Here is a 19,936-nt window from a genome sequence, read left to right as displayed (position 1 = left end):
GTGGAATTAGTGGGTCGATAATTCCACTTCTGAACATCTACCATGGGCTTTGATGAAATCTGCGCATCGGTTCACCACAGAGAAAGCTGCTGAGCACAGAGCAGTGTGTTGGAGTGGCAGCTTCATGACGTTAGTCGAGGACTGATGAGTAAACTGTCAAACTTTTGCATTTGGCTTTCACACAGGAGAGAGCCCGGGCATATCTTGTTTCCTTATATTTGAGTGAGAATTACTAAGCTGTAGTATCAGTCATGTGGAAAAACAAAACCTCCACTATTAGGCCATGAGTACACACGGAGGAAAAGTGGAGCAGTGCCATGTCCTGAGGGACAAATACAATGTGCAGCATGTATATTACTGCCAAGGATTCCTGTGCCTGTTCGAATTGGGCAAAAGAAACCGCCAACCATTGTTAATGTTTTATTCTGACAAATACTGTAACTGGTTATGACTGAAAAGAGGCAGATTCTTGACTCCACTAGTTGACTTTGCGTGTCACATATGAACAACGCGACAGGAGATTGTCTGGGTCACCAGGAAAAACATCCAGAACATTCAGACGAGAGATGGAGCCTGAGTAGAACACGCAGGCAGCAGGACGTCTCATGTTTGTGTTTACAGCACATGGACACCAGCAAAAGTTCATGTCTTCTTCTCTGTCTTCTACATGTATGGCACATCTTTTATATCCTGACATATCTCTATTCTTTTGGTTTAGAAAGCATATTAGAAATATACATTTTCCGGACACTATTCTGCTGTACTCTCACATGAGAGACATTCTCCAGACATTTTACAAGGGGTAGGCAGGAAAAGTTCTAATTAATGTCAGCAAGCAACATACAAGCATAGTTGCATTCTCATATACAGTCTCTCCGGATGAACAATTTCTGGTGAAATCTAAGTTAAGTGCATGTCTGAAAGCCATTACAGTGAATGAAATCCAACGCATGCAAAATACACATGAAAACAAACGGCTATCTTGCTGTGAGAAAGAACACAACATTTTCACTGTCCTTGACCTGTTAGCTCTGATTCAGACACACAACAATCAAATCAAGGTGATGAAGTGGGGCAGTGGAGTATTGACTGCAAACTCTGGTCCACTGTCACGGAGTAACCATCGGCTGACAGCTGGGTGGTAATACGTTTTATAAAGGGGGAGAGACAGTCAATATCTGGATTTCTGCCAAATTAGCAGAAAGGAGACGTGGCCTATTCTTAGTTTCATTAATGTAACGGAGTGGGCTATTGTTTCCCCATGAAAAGTATAGTAATATCTGAATATCCAACAACCCTAGTATTCAGTAACATAATACATAATTCATAGTATATTCACTCATTCATTATTTAGACACATGCAACCTTAAGATACAGTCTGGCTGAGGAAATGATGGAATCAATGCAAAACAACAGAGGAAAAACCAGATCAGGTTATAATTTCATGACTTTCCTGGCAGATGATTGGTAAACCGGTTTCACTTGTGTTTCTTTTTAATGATGTCCCTGTGTAAACTCTTCTTTAACACGACCAGCTGCTTTCAGACCTGCACTGAACCCAGCAATTCCTCCTGAACATTTTCAGAGGGGCTGTATATGATACACAGAAGTCTAAGTCAGTCAGTTGGAAGCACATTCTCTGGAGTTTTTCCCGCCCTCTTGTAAAAACTCAGGAGAATGTCCAGTTGAGCCCATGTGAGAATGCAGCAGGATTATATAATTGACATTTCAAACACACGAAAGATGCAAGACTGAAAAGGTGTCACTCAGGTAGAAGACACTGAAGATGTCGACTTGGAAAGACAACGACATTCGAGAGCTTTTGGAGATAAGGGTTAACGCTGGTGTCAATCTGCTGTGGAACTTTTACATCATCCAGTCTCCTGAATATTCTGGACATTTTCCTATTGTTGTGAACATATGACCCTGCTTTCCTCATATGTGAAAGAAAAAGTCCAGAGAATGTCCAGACATTTTCAGGAGATCATGTCTGAAAACATCTTAAGAGTCAAGCTAATCGATACTGGTTTTTGAGGGATGGAAAACTACACAGATACTACACAGAAAAATACATGTATTGACAGTTGAAGAATAATTTCAGCTCGACTGTACTTCCTACAGACCACAGCTTTCCTCAGCCATGGCTGTCGCCTATATTCATCAATACCAAGCCAGAAACATCACTCTGACACTGGTCCCACCAGAGGAGGAGAGTAATGGGCTGTCCTGAAGGGCACTCCTGGGGGCTTTCCATAAAGCTCTGCAGCCACTCTTCAGTTTAGCAACCCTCATTAATTATAGAGACCAGTTAATGCATACTGTAGGGAAGGTGTTTAGGAAAGCCCAGAGGAGGCAGGAGTAAGAGCAGTGGTCAATGGGGATGCTGCAGCGAAAATCTCAGCAATTCACCCAGGAGGGAAACACGTCTCTCTGCACTGCACTGAGACGACACAAGTCAAACCACAGAGAAGCCAAATGTCCAGGTACAGATCAACCACAGTATTATTAGTGTTTGAAGTGTCTCTAGTTGACCTGAACAATAACACGCATGGACAGCACAAAGAAACATTTAATTCAGACAATTACAAACCAGAGTCACATCAACGGAATAGACATCGACACGAATAAACAGCACAAAAAGTGAATAATTCAGAGGCAAATATCAACGTCCCTGATTATTCACATTAAGCGTGACAGTTTAGATACATTAAAAATGTCAAAAGAAAATTGCACCGTGGGAAAAGAAAGTAGGAATCTACACCAAGCGAGGATGATCTGGTTCTTTTACTTGACCAATAGAAAAAATGAAATAGCTGGGTACAATTTTAATGAAAAGAGAATTTAACTTCAAGCTTAAACTCGTCCACATCTTCTTCAGGACATATGGATGTCTGTCGGAAAGCTTGAAGAATTGCTGCAACAGCTGGCACCAAGATTAGGTATTTTTCTTGAGTATTTGATTTGACGAAGGTCCCGTTTGTTTATACATAGTCGCAGCTGTGCCTGGGTGGTTTATGCATTTTCTTCGACTGGAGTTGGGTCGCCTGTGGAATTGATCCTAGCTTAAAGTCGTCTACATCATATCCTATTAAAAAAAGCATGCAAGTACTTAGTAAAAGGCTAAATTTAGATTTATAGAAATATTAAGTTCTATCACAATATGTCAAATTTGTGTTTTCGAAGTGGCAAATGTGTTTCTTAAGTTGCTTCTATGTTTTTGCAGCTTTACTGCTGTTCAGGTTGTTATGTCACATAACACAGGCTGGTCCCTGGATCAGCCTAAAAAAAGCAGCAAGTGGAACATCTGCTTTGTGCCTTCGTTCAGTGAAGGAGGCCACAGGCTACATATTATATAACCTGCTAAACTTCCAAGACTCTTTAGGCTTGAAAGGCAATAGTGTGAGCAACACAATCAATCCAGGATACATCACTGAATCTTCCCGGAGCAGTCTGTTACTCAGGGCTTCGGCAGATCAGATAATGATAGTCACAGAATGCGTTCATGATTCATTAGCTATGCGTTGTGCTTGAGGCAGCATGTGGGCGGAGGGGGCGAGGCCAACTCCTCTGTGGAGTGTGTTCATTGTACCTGCGCCCAAGATCGACTCGACCTAAAAATAGCTGAGCTCGCCACAAACCGGACTGCAGCATCATCAGCATCATCGGTATCCCCGCAGCCCACAGGATAACTATTGATCTCTTTATTGAATGGACCGATCCTCATTTAATTGCACTCCACGTTGGGTAGCTCTTGTGATAGATGGACTGTTATGATGCACGAATATGGAACATTTCCCCTAAAACAAGAGAACAAAAGCTGAATATTTAATTCAGTGTAATGAGAAGATGTGCAAGGGTTTTTGTACTGTCCTGTTTAACACTTTAGAAATTCTGCTGCTTTACCCCTCCTGCACTGTACGTGCAGCTTAAGGGGCCCAGGGCAAACAATCACTCTTCCCTTCTAAATCAGTTGGGAGACTGACATGCTGGGTAGCTGTGCAAACAGGGCTTCATTCCCTTCAGCGGCACCTGTCTCCCACCCTGAGGACAGTGGGGAACTCCTTGAGCTCTATTTATTGCGAGGGAAGCACCACTGTTGAAACAATCCTCTCCAGACTGCTTTTCTCCTGCCATATGTCACACCTCTCTCAGTGTACTCAGCCAAAACAAAGACACAGAGTCGCCCCCAAAGGCTCAAACTGTTTCCTAGGGTCCACAGCAATTATCACTCATAGAGGAAAATGAATTATTTCATCAATTATTTTTGGTTAAAGGGTGAGTGTGCAGCTACCAATGTTTTCATTCTTTTTCAGACCATCATATCAGTGTTTTGTTGTGTTGCCCTCAAGCTTTCCTCGTTTGTTTTCAATTACAAGTTTAGAAATTGGAAAGCACAACATACTGCTAAGAACACGCCACAAAATAGACCCTCTTGGGAAGCTAGTGTTATTACACAGGCTAGTAACGTGGCTCTGGGGACAGCACTGTCCATCCATCTGACACTTATTAAAGTGATTTGGTACAGATATTCATGGTGCCCAGAGGCTGACTCTTGATCATTTTGTTGTTCCTGTGAGATCATCTAGCACCACCAACATGCAAAAGGTTCACAATTATTTATATCACAACATCTACTGGATGGACTGGTCTAGACTTTGATGACCCCTTCACTTTTCCTCTGGCACAGCCATCAGTTAGATAAAAAAAAAATAAACTCATCCAATTAATATTTTTTGACAAAGTACCTGAAAAACTAGTAGCATTTTCCCAAAAGGCTAAGCTGCACCTTGTATGTGTGCAAGATGGTTAACATGGATGGTAAAACACTAAACATTGGCATGTTAGCCTTGACAATGCTTCCATGCTAGCGTTAGAAGTAGCTTATAAAGATCAATGTACCTCACTGCGCTAGAATGGCGGTAAACTCTTTATTCACACACAGGATTTTCAGTAATAATCTTGCAAAAATTTGACTTTCAAACTGTCTGGGTTGTTGAGGAACCCTCTCTAAGCTGTGTAGCCTGAATAATATGGATTATGTGGGTCTTCTGTGTTGTGCCTTTACAACACATCCATTAATTCCAAAGATGAATCTTAGAAACAATGGTGGCCTCAAACCATGGTCACTTAGATCTCTACTAGTGTTTGGTTTGAAATAAAGGAAATAAGAAAAATAAAAAGACAAACAAAACCAGCTCATCCTCTTCACATAAGAGAGAGCAGGGGAGTGCGTGTTATGGCTCGTAAAATAACAGATGCTTTATTCAGTCATGACACTAACACCACCAGAGACACAAGCACATCGATAATAATCATACACACAACTGTCAAACCCTGACTCCATGTCACTACTTGGCCTGAAAACCTATTTTCCTCAAGACAGCGATGCAGTTGTTCCGTCCATACACTGTTGCTCATGTGATTTTCTCGTCCAAGATGTAGGAATAGTATTGTGTTACAATTAGGGCCACAAATGAAAAGATGCAAGTGATTAGCGAGCAGAGGTAAAGGAGAGGTCTTTATCTTGTGGCTTGTGGTCTAATACATCCAGACATACAACCTAATGAACCAGAAATAATGAGGATGTTTTTTTTTCCTTAACTGATTTCCAGCAGCTGTTGTGACTAAAGGAGGAAAACACCTGGGAAATTTGCTGTGACAGGCAGTGGTTGTCCTGCTCATTGAGACCCAGAGCCTGGCTGCTCTCCAGGTCACACTGCAAATCACAGAACAAACAGATGAGACAGAAAAATATTCCTTCACAGCAATTCAAATCCGTGATGGTTTCATTTTATGATGCTGTGTTGTGAGGCTTGAAAATCTCCTGCTGCAAGTAATGAATACTTTTCATCCATTTGTCATTCAATGCATTTACTCAATACTTGTTTTCTTTATAAAAATGTCCATTACAACTTCCAAAAGCCCTAAGTGATGTCTTAAAAAAGCCTTTTTTTCTGTTTGATCAGCAGTCCCATGCCATTATACATTCAGTATACTATCATATAAGACAGAAAAAACAACAAACATTTATTCTCACTATCACCATGTTTGCCAACTGCAAATCATGTTAAAGGCCAGCCTCTTGACTTCAGTGCAACAGTGGTTGGATAGAAGTGTGAACTCCAAAATTCTACCAATTGTACCAAAAACTATGATTGAAGACTTCATATCTGTAACAATAATATAACAGTTTAATGTAAAATGAAATCATTACAATCCCAGGTGGCCCAACAATCCAATCCATCTTCTTTCCATTTTATTATGTACCTGAGGGTGAGATTAGGCTGAAAACAGTATCAGGTATTTATAGTCCTCTAGCTGAACTGCAATATTTCTATCATATTCGTTACAGAATTACACCTCAGCAATGAACCAAGCAAAATTAAATGGATCTCACAGGAGTCAGCACATGTAGATGTCTCCAATTTCTTCAAAAGCATTAGAAACACAATACCTAATTTAAACTCTTCAGTTTTCATTTATTAAATTAAAGAAAAAGACAAATTAATCTTTTAATTTCAGACAGACTTAAATGTTGCTGTTTTTAATCAACACGCACACATTTGCTGAATTAACCCAGAATCTGTGGTGGACAGCTGGCTTTGTGTTTGTGGCTTGTTGTGTATTTCCCACTGGCCGGCCTCTTTGTCTCCTGCGTGTGTTCATCCATCTCCTCTCCAGAGACACTCATCTCCTCTGACTGCTGCGCTGTCATTCCCACAAAGGAGAAGGAGACTGACTGCATGCATGAAGAGCTGTTCGTGTAATCTGCAGGCCCAGACACATGTGGAACAATAGACGCCACCCAGGCCTTCATTTGATTGAAATATTGACTGATGGATTATTTGGCATGCAAACAGATATGCACACAGTGCTAACGCAGAAAAGGAAAAAGACTCATGAAGCAACTCAGCCTGTCATCTATTCACCCTGAAGAAAACGCAACACTTACTTTCTCTGGAGGAAAACAACTGAATCTGGAGCTGTTGGCAAAATAGATTTTGACTCCATCGATACTACTACATTCACACCATCTGTGTTCACACAAGCCTTTTTGCTCCATATCAGTTTGAATCCCCGTCCACACTAACACGGCCGAAAACATATATCATGTCGTCATTGTTTCCAAACATCTCTGTTTCTGCCTTTCCAGACTCAAATCCTGCCCCAGAGTTTTCAAACTTAAAAAGGGACCGGCAGCATTTACAAAATGTAACTGTTTAGTGTGTTTTCAAATGAAAGCATAGTACTATGGATGTAAGATGAATTAAAGATTCAAAGGGCGCAAAAACAACCAGCTCGCCTCTACTCAACGTCTCATAGCAACATTACACACGATTCTCCTCGAGCTCCTCCACTCTCTGGCTTACTAGTTTTCATATAAGCTGTCTGTTGTTGTCACACCTGAGAGAAAAACCCATACTGTCATAGAGACATAAAAGACAGTGAAGGGAGAGCCGCAGTGAGATCCAGAGAATGAACAGAGCGAGTGCTCTCAGTGCGGCTCAAGTGGTCCTCCTCACAGGCTCCCAGCCGCATCTCTGTGTGAGCATGACAGCATCTCCCGTTTCTCAGAGAGCCAGACACTCATTTGTGAGAGTGCAGATGGTTTTCCTTAGTTACCAATTTCACTGTGATGCTCGAGATCAGCCACCGCCCTCCTGGTAAATACCAACAACAGGAGACAACATTCAATTCATCCCAATGAATATCAAGTAGAAAGACACAGTGCTGCCAGAGCGCCTCCATTTCTTTACAATTCTTAATTATTACCCACGCCAAGGAAGTTCTGTTTTCATCAACATTGTTTGTCCGTTTGTTTAAGTTCATGTCCATTAAATTTTAAGGAGGGGTGGTGACTAAAGGAAGAACCCATAGAATTTTTGAATGGATGCAGATAAATGGGTGGAGATAGGGCGTTAGCCTTGACGAAGATTTGCACTCTCTGAGCACCCTTCAAGTTGTCAACAATATTGTAACTATTTGTGCATGCACTGGTGTTTAAAAAGTGATCTTTTTTTTACTTAAGAGCTTCATGTGTAAAAAAAAATTGGCAGTCAATACTTCTTCAGTTGTTTAAATGACGTGTAAACGGTTAAACATCAACATGATTAGTTCATAGCCCTAGATTTGTGGAACCACTATGTATTTACTTGTTTTTTTGTGCTACAGCAATACAAATGATCCCTCTGAGTTCTGAGCCGGGAGGTATACAGGTTTGAAGTTTGAGGAGAAAGAGAGCATGTTTTTTGCTCTTGTCATCAGCTGCAGAAACAGAAAATGTCTTTGTCCTCTCCAGCTGCAGTGGACAGGTCGTGCATCCTGACTCACCTAAATACAAATCACCACCGCACCTAATTGGAAGCTGCCCAACCTCTCTCATCAGTGAAGGGCTTTTTGCTGACATGAAGCTTTTTTGTTCATAATACAACTCTTGGCAAACTAACACTTCAGACGAGCAAAACTTTCTTTGATTGACTACAGCCTTAATCATCCATCACTTATCTATACTGCTTATCCTGTGAGGGTCGTAGGGGGGTTGAAGCAAATCCCACCTGACATTTGGCGAGAGGTGGGGTACACCCTGTACAGGTCGCCAGAGTATCACAGAGCTAACATACAGGGACAAAAAAACATTCACTCTCAAACCTATGGACAATTGACACTTTCCAGTTGACCTAACCCACAGTATGAAGAAAACACAAACACGGGGAGAACATGCAATCGTTGCGTAGAAAGACCCCAACCAAACCCAGATTTGAACTGAGGCGACACTGCTAACAACCGCACCACTGTGCTGCCCTCAGCCTTAATCAATACCAATCAAATAATGCTGTATGAGCAAGAAAATGGTCACTCTAAACACATTTTCGATATCCTGACATACAAATAGCTTCCTGCGCATCAATAACCAAATTGAAATCATCATAGAAGTAAGATTTCCCAAAGCTCTCAGAGTGGGTGAACATGAGGAGACGAATAAAAACACAAGACTTTGATGGAAGAGAAGGGGAAGATGGTAGACGGAGGGGGAGCCACGGCAATCATTAGCTCAAAAATCCCTGCAGAGAGGCTGTGTGAAGCAGAACCACAAGCCTGATGATACAGACACAGAGAAGAAGAGGTGACCCGTGGAGCAGACAAGGGGCGGGATGAAAGAGAGAAACACCAGAAGGACAAAGGAGAAATATGCCAGATTAAATAAAACGGCTCAATCTTTCGGTTGAAAAAAGTTACAGTGCAGGACAATAAACTTGAAGATGATTATTATCTATCTACTGCTCTCTCTATCAGTGCTTCTCTGGATGTCTCTCACTGCTCTGATGGCTGGAGAGTCACGGCTGTCAGACTGTTCAGCAGCTCAGTATCTGGCCTGCCCGTATACGACATCCACATTATTATAATCCCCATCACAAAGCAATGTGTGGATTAGAGATCACAATTTAGGATTATTTACAAGTTGCAATGTTTTTTGGCTGACAGATTAAATGTGCACATGCTCAAAATAAAATATCAAAAACAATGATGCACACAAATAAACTGTGGATCACTTTATTTTTGATTTACAGCATAAGTCCAGTTCCACTGTTTTCCATAGCAGTGCGAGCATATGCCAGTGTTTCCTCATTAGTCTGCAGAGGCACCGGTCCTTGAAGTACAGAAAGACAAAGGCTGGATTCTCTCGTACAGCATGAGAGCCACGAGGCCCAGAGACAAACAGGACCAGAGCAATGAGGGAGGAGTGGAGAAGAGAAGACTAGTCTATGACTTTATGACTCTATGACTATGGATCGCAGCTCACTGGAGGTACGTCACAAAGCTGACAACTTTTTATAGAGAAGTTTTCCCATGCAACATACTCTGTGTTGTGTAAAATCTGAAAATGTGTAACTGACAAATTACAAAAACAACATCAGCAACAGCATTCCCTTCCCAAAATATATTTTGGATTAGTTTCTGGATAGTGGGAGGAAGGGGAGACACATCGTCTTTCTTTGTCTGCAGTTTATCATTTAGACACGATAGAATAAAAAAGGTTTTAAAAAACTACTACTGTTAACTTCAGCAGTAAGTGCTAATAAGCAGTTGTCTGCAAAGTGATGATCAAGCATCTGCTCCATAAACAAAAACATGAAGGTTGTTACACAACAAAAAAATGCTCAACACAAAATGTGACTAATTATGATACATGACCCAATATACACTGTCCTAGTACAGTAAAGCGTTGAGCTGTAGCCTGACATAACATTGCAATTACAATTCTGTTTGATACCAAACTGAGCTCGCAAACCTTTTGAGGTCAGTGTTTGAAGGCGGCTATTATCTGATTAACTCTCTGACTTGGGGTGGTGCTTCATGACCACAGGTTACAAATACCCTTCATTATCTGGAATTGATCAAAATCCAAACTCTGCACTGCTTTTCCCTTTTAAATGAGTTAAGCTATCCGAGACGCTCTCGCTCACAATCCCCACCAAGAGTGGCACTGCACCGTGTTAACTCATTTATGAGGCCACTGAAGTATATAAATATCACCAACAAGCTGTGCAATCTGTTTTCATTACTGCTGCTGTAGGCTATCTCCTGTTAAAGTGAAGCGTGGCCTGCGAAGGGGAGCAGGATCGTGAGCGCTGCTCCGGTGGTGACTGCGGACCAGTCTCCATGGGAATACATTGCTCTGGTAGGATGTTTAATATTCATGCATCCAGGTGGAGCAAAACCTGATGCCCCTCTCTGTTTCTTTGTGCACATTACATTCTAGACAGCACAATGGAGGGCTCAGCAGACTGCTGCCGACACACTGACAGACAGCCTGCCTGCTCTCCGTCCACACACACACACACAGACAAAGAGACACTGTTGGGAATAGGAAATAGCCATTTGGTGGCAAACCCAAGCTCTGCAGCCATATTTGGCGGCCTGAGCATCCTGACATGACAGAGTAACAAATAACGAGAGTTTAAGTCAAAGGAATTGTTTATGTTGTGCAGGCTCATATTTCAACGAGTGCATAGAAAAAGACTCATTTGGCTTCTTGTCTTCAGCTAAGCTCTTTCATGAATCCCAGTAAGCCAATTCAGGTCAGACAGAGTTTCATTTCCCTGTCATACCCCGCTGGAGCATCGAGAGCTGCGCACGAGACAGCAGTGAAACACAAGAGGAAAGATTAAGGACCACATCCAATGGGCGGCAGCAGCCGAGCACCAGCCCCTTCGCTACCTTTACACGCTGGATCAGCTCTTTCATTATCAACAAGACAGGAGTGTAACTGGCACGTGGCTGCTCAGTTATATCAAATCCCTGTGGAAGAGATTGGAGGCTTCATGCCTGCACGGGCTGCCCTGCCCCGCACTGATGTGATAGATGCCACAGTGATGTAATCCTTAATCGCAACCAGCCACGCGCCACAGGTCCAGCCAATCGTGACGCCGGTGCGCAGTGATGCTGGTAAACACAAGTGACGTTCTCATGAGGTTAGTCCTCATGAAACATTCAGACCTAGCACACATTTTAATCATTCATACAGAGCATAGCAACAGTGTGTCAGCCGCCGTGAGCTGCGGGCACACACACCTGCACACTGAACTCTAGACTCTTTCAATCCAAGGTGACATATTGAAGAAGCGGTGCAGGACACTCGAGGTCCATATAAAGTCAGCAAGGCCTCACCTGCAGTCACAAGGAATCTCTTCGTGTTACATCAGACTCTGCAGCTGAAGTGGAAATAATAAAACACCATTGCACTGAGGTAGCTCCTTTCACAAAAGATGGTAGAGTGTCAAAATCTCTCTCATTTTTCAATATGTATCTACTCATACACATTGATTTAACAGATCACAAGCAAGTTACTTAAATCCAAAACATTTTCAAATAATCTGTTGCACTTAAGTTTGGGAATGTAACATAAATTATTTACTATTGAAATATCTGTCAAATAATTGCAGAAATCTTATCAGCTTCACACTTGGCTTGTGTATTATTGAGGGCAGTGGCTAATTTTGGTCCAGTTTGAACACACAATTCGTTCAATATTAATAAACTTTGAATAAATAGGCGACCGGAGCTCAGTGGCAGCGACGGCTAAGGCGCATCAATGTAATTGACGACATCAGCGTATTCTCAACAATGACAACTGATTGTCCAGTTCGGGGTTCTGTGTACCGAGTCAAGCTTCATCAAACTTTGAATAAACAGCTCATTGTGCTCTTTACTCAGCGAGGCTCAATTACTGCAGGTCACTTTTTAAGTTTCAGAGAGAAAGCTGCAACCAGCATCACCACAGACCAAGCGAACAGCCAGTTACAGACAGGCAGGTTTAGAACGGGTACTGCACTAGTCCAGTATTAAAAGAAGTATCACATAAGCTGCTTTCAGACATGCACTGGACTCAGCAGTTCCTCCGGATTTTCGCCAGAGGAGGTGCATGTGTGAACGCAAATGCCCGAGTGAGACCGTTTCTACAGACTTTATCACTGGCCTCCTATTATAACGTCCATAGAAATCCTGAGGTGGATGTTAGAACACAGCAGGGGATCCCCCACTGGATTCACCACAAGCGAATGGGGGGGGGTTGATAAAGCGACAGACGCAAACATGAAAAAACAAAAAGAAAACTCCCGGTAAAAAAGTAGTGTCACACACGTACAAGACACAGACGAAGATGTCAAGAGAGTTCGTGGTGATAAGAGCTGACACCAGTGTCTGTGTGTTGTAACATGAATCACGTGATCTCTGCAGCGGGGTTGATACGTCACTTCCTGCCTCTGCCTGCTGCACCCGGCTGCTCCACCTCTCGCCTGAATAATGCTGAAGATTTGTTGCTGTTGTGAACGTGTCTGTGCAGAGAACCTCCCGCTGTGTTGTGCCTGTGTGAAAGGCAAACTGAGGAATAACTGTGTAGCCAATTCTCCGGATTTTACCCAGAGGTCATGTCTGCAAGCGGCTTTAGGTATAAACTATAACTTTTCTTCTGTTCGGGCCACAACATGTTGACATTGAGCCAAGATGGACAAGCAAGGCCCCTGAAACTGAGGCAGCTAAATAGAATTTATTTTATTTACATGTTCTTTTTCTACCTTGAGATGTCCTATCAGGCCTTTCATTACCAAACCTTGGATATTATATGTGCACTACAGTAGCAATACATTTAAACGACACCAAGCTCTGCACATTGCCAGTTTTCCAACACATCTAGCTTTTTCATGCGATTATTAACAATAAGCACAGCCAGACATCTCTAATGTTACAGAGAGACTGTAGATTATCTGTGGTGATAAAGAGATCACAAGCGGTACAAGACTGAATGTGTGTCAGGGGAACAGTGGGACAACCCCGGCATAGTCCCGGTTGGTGGGGGCATGGCATCAGTCACCACACCACCAGTACCCTCCAATGGCCTTCTGGGAACAAACTACCTTTCTGGGACGGCTAACTGTCAAGACTTTTTCACAAGAGTCTTTTTGGAAAAAGAAGCCTGAGCAGTGAGGGATCTCACATTTTGTTAGGGTAAGTGTGGAGTCACCGTAGCAACAGCTGAGACACTGGGCCCGTGTTTCAGAGTAAAGCACCTCTCAACACACACTCACACAGAAGCTACTATCCCCTGCTTCTCTCGGGAGATCTAGTAGTGAAAGGGCAGAGAGATGTACACTAACTCTTCATTATCTTTAGCAAATACTTCACAACACACCATGGGTTGTTTTTGACTTGATTTAAGTGGTACTACCCCGAACGCTGGTGTTCGCACCGAATGAAGGGAAATCGCAGGTTTCACCCGGCGTAAACTATAATTAACACTGTGTCTGGAATAGAGTGGGCCCGGCCTAAGTGCTGACAGCCATTCAATAAATACAGAATTAATTAGAGGTGTAAACGACAACCACACTGGTTTTCCAAATGCATGACAGAATTAACACTGGTGCAGGTGAAGCTAAGTACAATCATGACGTTTCGGCCAGTTTTTATACCGTCAAATAGCTAATTAAAACCAAACTTACTTTAAAAATGTGCACTTGGACATACATCAATGTAATAAAAACTACCTAAAATGACAAAAAACATCTTTGACAAAAATGTATTTGACCTGTACCATTTAATTTGGTTCATGTCCCATCTCCTAACATGGAGAGGGAGGGATTCAGGACCTATACTGCAGCCGGCCACCAGGTGGCAATCAAGACGCTTTGGCTTCACTCCTGGGGAGCTGACATCCATCTTTAGGGATAAACAATAGTTTCTCTACATCTGTGGAGACCATCTTTTTCTTTCTATTGCTGCCGCCTCTACTCAAACAGAATTCACAATATCGTTTAAACTATTTGACTGTGAGAGACACTCTACTTGTACTGTAGACACGGGCTGTGTAACAGTGGCATACTTGAGGCTTCCTCATATGCACAAGCCGGGAGATTAAAGCAAACTCAGGCTAAACGACCTGCTTTCAGACGTCTCCGGCTCATCAATAATGCACCTGACAGAGCTGAATTAGAGTAACGTTGGAAAATTGCTTCAGGAAAAGACCCACAATCAAAAGAGAGTGTATATGCTGTATTTATGATATTTGGTTGAATATATGGAATTTATTTAAGATGCGATTTAACAGTTATTCAGACATGACAGAAATGTGAGGTACTGCTAAGTCTCAGTCACACTCTGCTGCATTAAAATCAGAGTAGAAGAGGCCTGCAGGCAAAAGAGGATTCCAGGCACTTCCATCAACCTGCTACTACATGAGCTCTAAATCTACAGGGCTGTGTAATGCGTGCTCACTGTCTCCTCCCCCCAAAACACAGCAGGAAGATCCATAATGCACTGAGGCAAAACTAAAGTTCATGCATTACGGGCTGCTGCTATGAAAGATGTACTTCAGCCTTGCCCTACTGCAGTTTGCGTTTTTTAAATTTGTGCTGAACGTGGTTTTATTACAACAGATATCTTTGTGGTCCCTGTCATTGAGGAAGTTGATACCTGCTCCAATGTCAGAGGATAGTAGGAAGCTAACCTAAGCCGGAAGCTAATCTGAATTTGAAGCCATTAATCAGTTCCAGAAAGGATCAGAGTGTAATGGAAACAGGTGTGGTGGGAATCAAATCTCAGGAAGCCAGAAACTGGATAGGAAGGTGAAAAGGAGTAAGAGAGGAGAGAGAGATTGTGAGAGACTGAGTATCTATGACCTAGTTATGCCTCTCACTTTGCATTCCACAGTCTAGGTGCCCTGGTATCCTGGGAGATTTGGGGGTATTTTGGGGGGTTACAAAAGGCCCGAAGGAAGGAAGGAATGAAGGGAGGGTAAAGTTTGAACTAAATGAGGTGCATGCTCCACTCCAGCGGTGTGGATAGTCAGGTGGGTTCGGCTGCTTCCTCCCACAGACAGTAACAGGGTGCCAGACAGTCACAGCAGATCCGTAGCGCTCTCCTCTTTCCACTCCACTCCCCTCCTTCCAGGCTGCTGACGTCAGCCACCCGAGACCACACGACTTTGCTGCAAACAGCACACCTGCTGGCTTTGCAGTCCATCTGGCCCGGCTCCCATCTCTGGCTCCGCTTACCGAGCAGGGATGCAGGTCTGTTTACAACCTGGACGCACAGTCACGATCCTGCAGCAATGCAGGATCTGTTTCATGCTTGCTCGCGGCAACAAAAAGAGGAGCTACTGCAGCGTACAACCGATATCAAAGTGAGAAAAAACATGCAGGTCTTGTTTATGTTTCATTGCAGCAGGTACAATGTTGCATCAGTTTGTCATGAAGCGACATTATTGTGTCTACATGTTGCTGACTGGTCAGGATTTCCCTACATCCCTTTACTAAAAGCGCATAACATTTTGCTTTGTAATTGATGTGACAGGCACTGTCACCTACTTTTTTACAAAATCAGCATGAACATAAAACTGCACGATCATCAAAGCGAGGCTCGTAATAGTGGGACAAAAGGCAGAGAATGACATTTTTTATATCAAGGGCCTAGTCTTGTTTTTTTTACATTTCAAAAGCCACTTGTCTGACAATATCAATATCAACAGCTGGAAGGAGAAAAATGCTAGAAATGCACATGGGGCTGCTGTGGTCACTGATTCACTGAATCCTGCATCACACGGCACATTTCAGCCACTGTGTGTGTGTGGAGCCACATAGTGTGTTTCAGCAGGCATGTTCTGCAGGGCAGCAATGGGAAACCCTAGGTGCATTATTGATGTCAAGGATTCAAGGTAAACTGCACGAGCGACAGCACTAAATGATGGCCATTAACGCAACAAGCAATAAATCAAACACGCAACACTACATCAATCTGACAATGCATACAATAATATTGCCAACCCAAAGAATTGTAGAGTCATACTATCATGGAAGTACAGTGCATACCCCTGATTCTGCCTCCTCCTCCTCATCCACTCACTCCACAAACGTATGTCTGTCGATTCTGTCTGTATGTGGAATGCATATCTTAATATAAAAACAGAATAAACAGGCGACAAGCACTTTGAAGCAATCAGGGGCCGGTGCAGTGTGCCTTTAATCTGTGGATTGAGTTGAATACGTCTTGTGTATTTGTGTCCTCACATTAACTATAACAGATCATTTGTTTGTTTTTAACTTATATATTAACCACATACATGAACAGTAATAAAGCAAATTCAGTTTCATTGTATGAAAAAGATTGACCATAAAGATTTCACTGCAGATAAAGCAGGTGGGATGAATGCAAACTTTTCTAACTTCACAGTGAACTGTTTGAGGAGGGCTCACTGTTGAGGAGGAATAATTGTGAAGTAGCTCCAGAGTGTTACCACAGGCCAGGAGAGCAGCACATTCCAAACAGACAGGTTCAGATCAGGCACTGGTCTCTGAAATGACACCAGCACTTCTCTGTTGAGGGTCAGCGTTTCCTCCTGGTCGACACCAGCAGCGGGACATGCAGCCCCCTCTCTGTCTCTGGGTGCCGGCTCAGACACAATGTGAACACACGGTGGTCGACAGGTGACTGACCTGAATGGTGCATGTGTACTCCGTGTCGTCCAGCAGTCTCACGGTGCAGCTGTACTCCCGCTCCAGGTTCCTGATGCTGCCACTCATGAATCGGCTCAACATCTTCCCAGGGAGAGAGAGGGGACCGCTGCGCTGCGTCTGCACACAGGACCCAGGACCCAGAACAATAAACCCAACGCGACCGTGCGGGCGAATGTCACATTGACCGCGTCCCCGGCTCCCCTACACGGCCAGCAGCCACATATTCCTCCGCCGAGGCGAGCACCATCGCTGTCCCGCTAAGTTTCTTCTTTCCCGTGCGGGTGGGCCCGTGCGAGCCGAGAGCAGAACACAGGAGGATGCCCGCATCCAGATCCAGCTGAGCCGTGCGCGTGTGTGTGTTTATGTGTGTGTGTGTGTATGTGTGTGTGGATTATCTCTCACCACTCACTGCTGCCACTTCAGCTAGTGGGCGGGTCCCAATGAGAATTGACGCCCAAGTCAGCCAATGGCAGCGTGGGCCACTTTCTCACTGCTCAGTAGGGGCGGGTCACTATTATACCATACATGGCCCAAGATAACGATAAATCACGATACAGCGATCTTGCGATAATCGATACACTGCAAGACAATCATATCATATCAGTGAGATGTCGGTCTCACTGAAGAGGAAAACAAAATGGCCCTGAGCAGGTAGAGTGCAGGGTTTGTGTATTTCATTCACTGCAATTTGGTGTCAGTTTCAAAGGGTTTGACACAAACAGAGATTAAACAATGTACAAAAAAGTGCATAAAGTACCATGTTAGTGCCCCTTTAGTCTTTAACAGGCTCACTAATGTCCACATGAGCCATCTTTCCAATGCACAATAGCCTTAAACTGGCAAAACTGCAAAATATATACGTATTTATCGAACTGATTATCGACATTTGGTGCCAGCATATTGATAAATGTATCTCACAAGCATGGACCTTATTTAAAAAGTCAGAACGATGATATATTGCTGTATCATTTCTGCAATGCCCGTTCTTAACCTGCCTGTTTGGAATGGGCTGTTTGCTTGGCCTGTGTTAATGCTCTGAAACTAATTATTCCTTGTCATTAGTGAGTCCTCCTATGGTGAAGAGAGTCACTGGTGAAGAGTGAAGTCAGAGAACTTTGCGTTCATCCTGCCTGGTTTATCTGCAGTTAAGATTTTATCATCGATGTTTTTTATCAAATGAAACGGAATTTGCTTTATTACTGTTCACGCGGTATGCAATCCACAGACAGACATATTTTTTTTTAAATTAGCACATGTACAATTATTAGGCCAATGAAACAAAACCAGACTGCAAGATTAACTAACATCACGCTCATGAGTTTGTTTTGATGCTTTTGTTTGTTTGTTTTCCTCAAGGTGAGCCATCCAGACAAGACTGTTTTACTACTCTCTTCCTATGTCATAGCTCACTTGGTCAATATTGAATGTGTTTGACTGCCACCTGCTGGTCAATCGTCGTTGGTGCACTTTAACCAGCCGTCCATGAAAACGATGGAGACTTATAACTGGTGTTTGAACCTGAACCTTAAATGGATCCTGTTGCCTTCAGGGGTTTATGCACAAAGATTAATTATTAATGTTTCGATTATTGCAAAAATTATTTATCTCAATGAGGAAGGCAGCTGTTCCCGACTTAGGCTGAATTTGCCTACGAGAAGGCAAAATGAGACAAATGTAGATGAATGAAAATCCGAAATTTATATTAGAGCACTTCAAATGTCACATAACAGAAATGCAACGTAAGACTAACGTGATTCAGCATTAAGCATTCGAGAATGTGCAAAAAGTAAAGACCCCTATGAGTCTGCCGTGACCCGGATTCGAACCGGGGTTGCTGCGGCCACAACGCAGAGTACTAACCACTATACGATCACGGCGAGCTATTGGGCAGGTGGACACGAGAGAGAGATTTTACCAATATGAATACAAAAAGGTTTAATGGCGTCATTTAGGTATTTGAGTTCGTTACATCGCATCAGTGTAACGGGCTCACACGCTGTGATGTGATGTAACTGTTAAGATTTCCTCACGTAGAAAATTATTTTGTAACGTTAGAGGCTAAAGTGGAGGCAGCACGAATTCGAACGTACAGCTAGCGTTAATTGTCTTACTCAAAACACATGGAGGTGGGAAAGTGTCAGCATAAAACCAGTTCTCCCATTGACAACAGTAGAGTTCACACCTCCGCCATTGACATTTACCAGATCCAGATTTTTGTTTAGATCTGGACACGCTCATAAATATCAGTCTTATTTTCTCGTCATCAAGATCCATACATTGTTCTCTGAGAAATCGAGGAAAATGATGGACAAAAGACACAATGTTAAAGACAGTGTAAAAAGACAGAAACAGTCCCTGATCCGGATCCACACCAAAATTGAAGGGGCTGTTCCTTGGGTCATGCCCCACATCTAAACACATTTTCAGGGGAATTGATGGATTGGTATTTGTGCAATCCTTCTTATAAACAAACAAACTAACTGACTAACTAACTATCTAACGAACTAAAAAAATAGCCAACTATCTAACTAACCGACTAACTAACTTACTAACTAACTAATGCAGACAAAAACAACAGTCCCCTTAAATTAAACCCAACCACACTATTCATAGTAAGTTACAGACTCAGATCTTATTTCCCTAAATATGCCTGATTTCTTTCATTTGTATTATTTCTTTGGAAATATTTTTTTTTAAAACCACTCTGGTTATTTCCACCCTGAGCAGCTTTGTCAGATTCCAAATATCCAGCCTGTTTCTCTAATTGTATCATGGAGGAGGGGCTCTGCTTAGGAACGGTGTGTTGCGTTAGTTCAGCGACGGCAGATCATTCGCATCCAGAATTTTCTGATACATGTATTAAGTAGAATACATGCTTCCCTCCATCAGTGCATAAGAAGGAAAGTAAAATAGTTCCCATGCTTAACTGT

At 42.8% G+C, this 19,936-nt stretch overlaps 1 protein-coding gene and 1 non-coding gene across 4 annotated transcripts in view; both read right to left on the bottom strand.

Annotated features, from left to right (window-relative positions):
* LOC118110133 (FERM domain-containing protein 5) overlaps nt 1-17,378 on the bottom strand; it is a 58,884-nt gene extending 41,506 nt beyond the window's left edge. For all 3 annotated transcript variants that reach the window (XM_035157760.2, XM_035157762.2, XM_035157761.2), the window contains exon 1: nt 16,986-17,378. In XM_035157760.2, the coding sequence (XP_035013651.1) occupies nt 16,986-17,087 (102 nt within the window). In that variant the 5' untranslated portion in view covers nt 17,088-17,378. The remainder of the gene's footprint in view (nt 1-16,985) is intronic.
* Nucleotides 17,379-18,811: 1,433 nt separating this feature from the next.
* trnah-gug lies at nt 18,812-18,883 on the bottom strand. Its single transcript has one exon. It is a non-coding gene; the product is annotated as a tRNA-His (tRNA).
* Between the last annotated feature and the right edge of the window lie 1,053 nt (nt 18,884-19,936).

Source organism: Hippoglossus stenolepis, chromosome 5, assembly GCF_022539355.2.
Source record: "Hippoglossus stenolepis isolate QCI-W04-F060 chromosome 5, HSTE1.2, whole genome shotgun sequence".
NCBI classification, from domain to species: Eukaryota; Metazoa; Chordata; class Actinopteri; order Pleuronectiformes; family Pleuronectidae; genus Hippoglossus; species Hippoglossus stenolepis.
The sequence above is the reverse complement of the archived record's forward strand: the minus strand, read 5'-3'. Positions and strand labels throughout refer to the sequence as shown.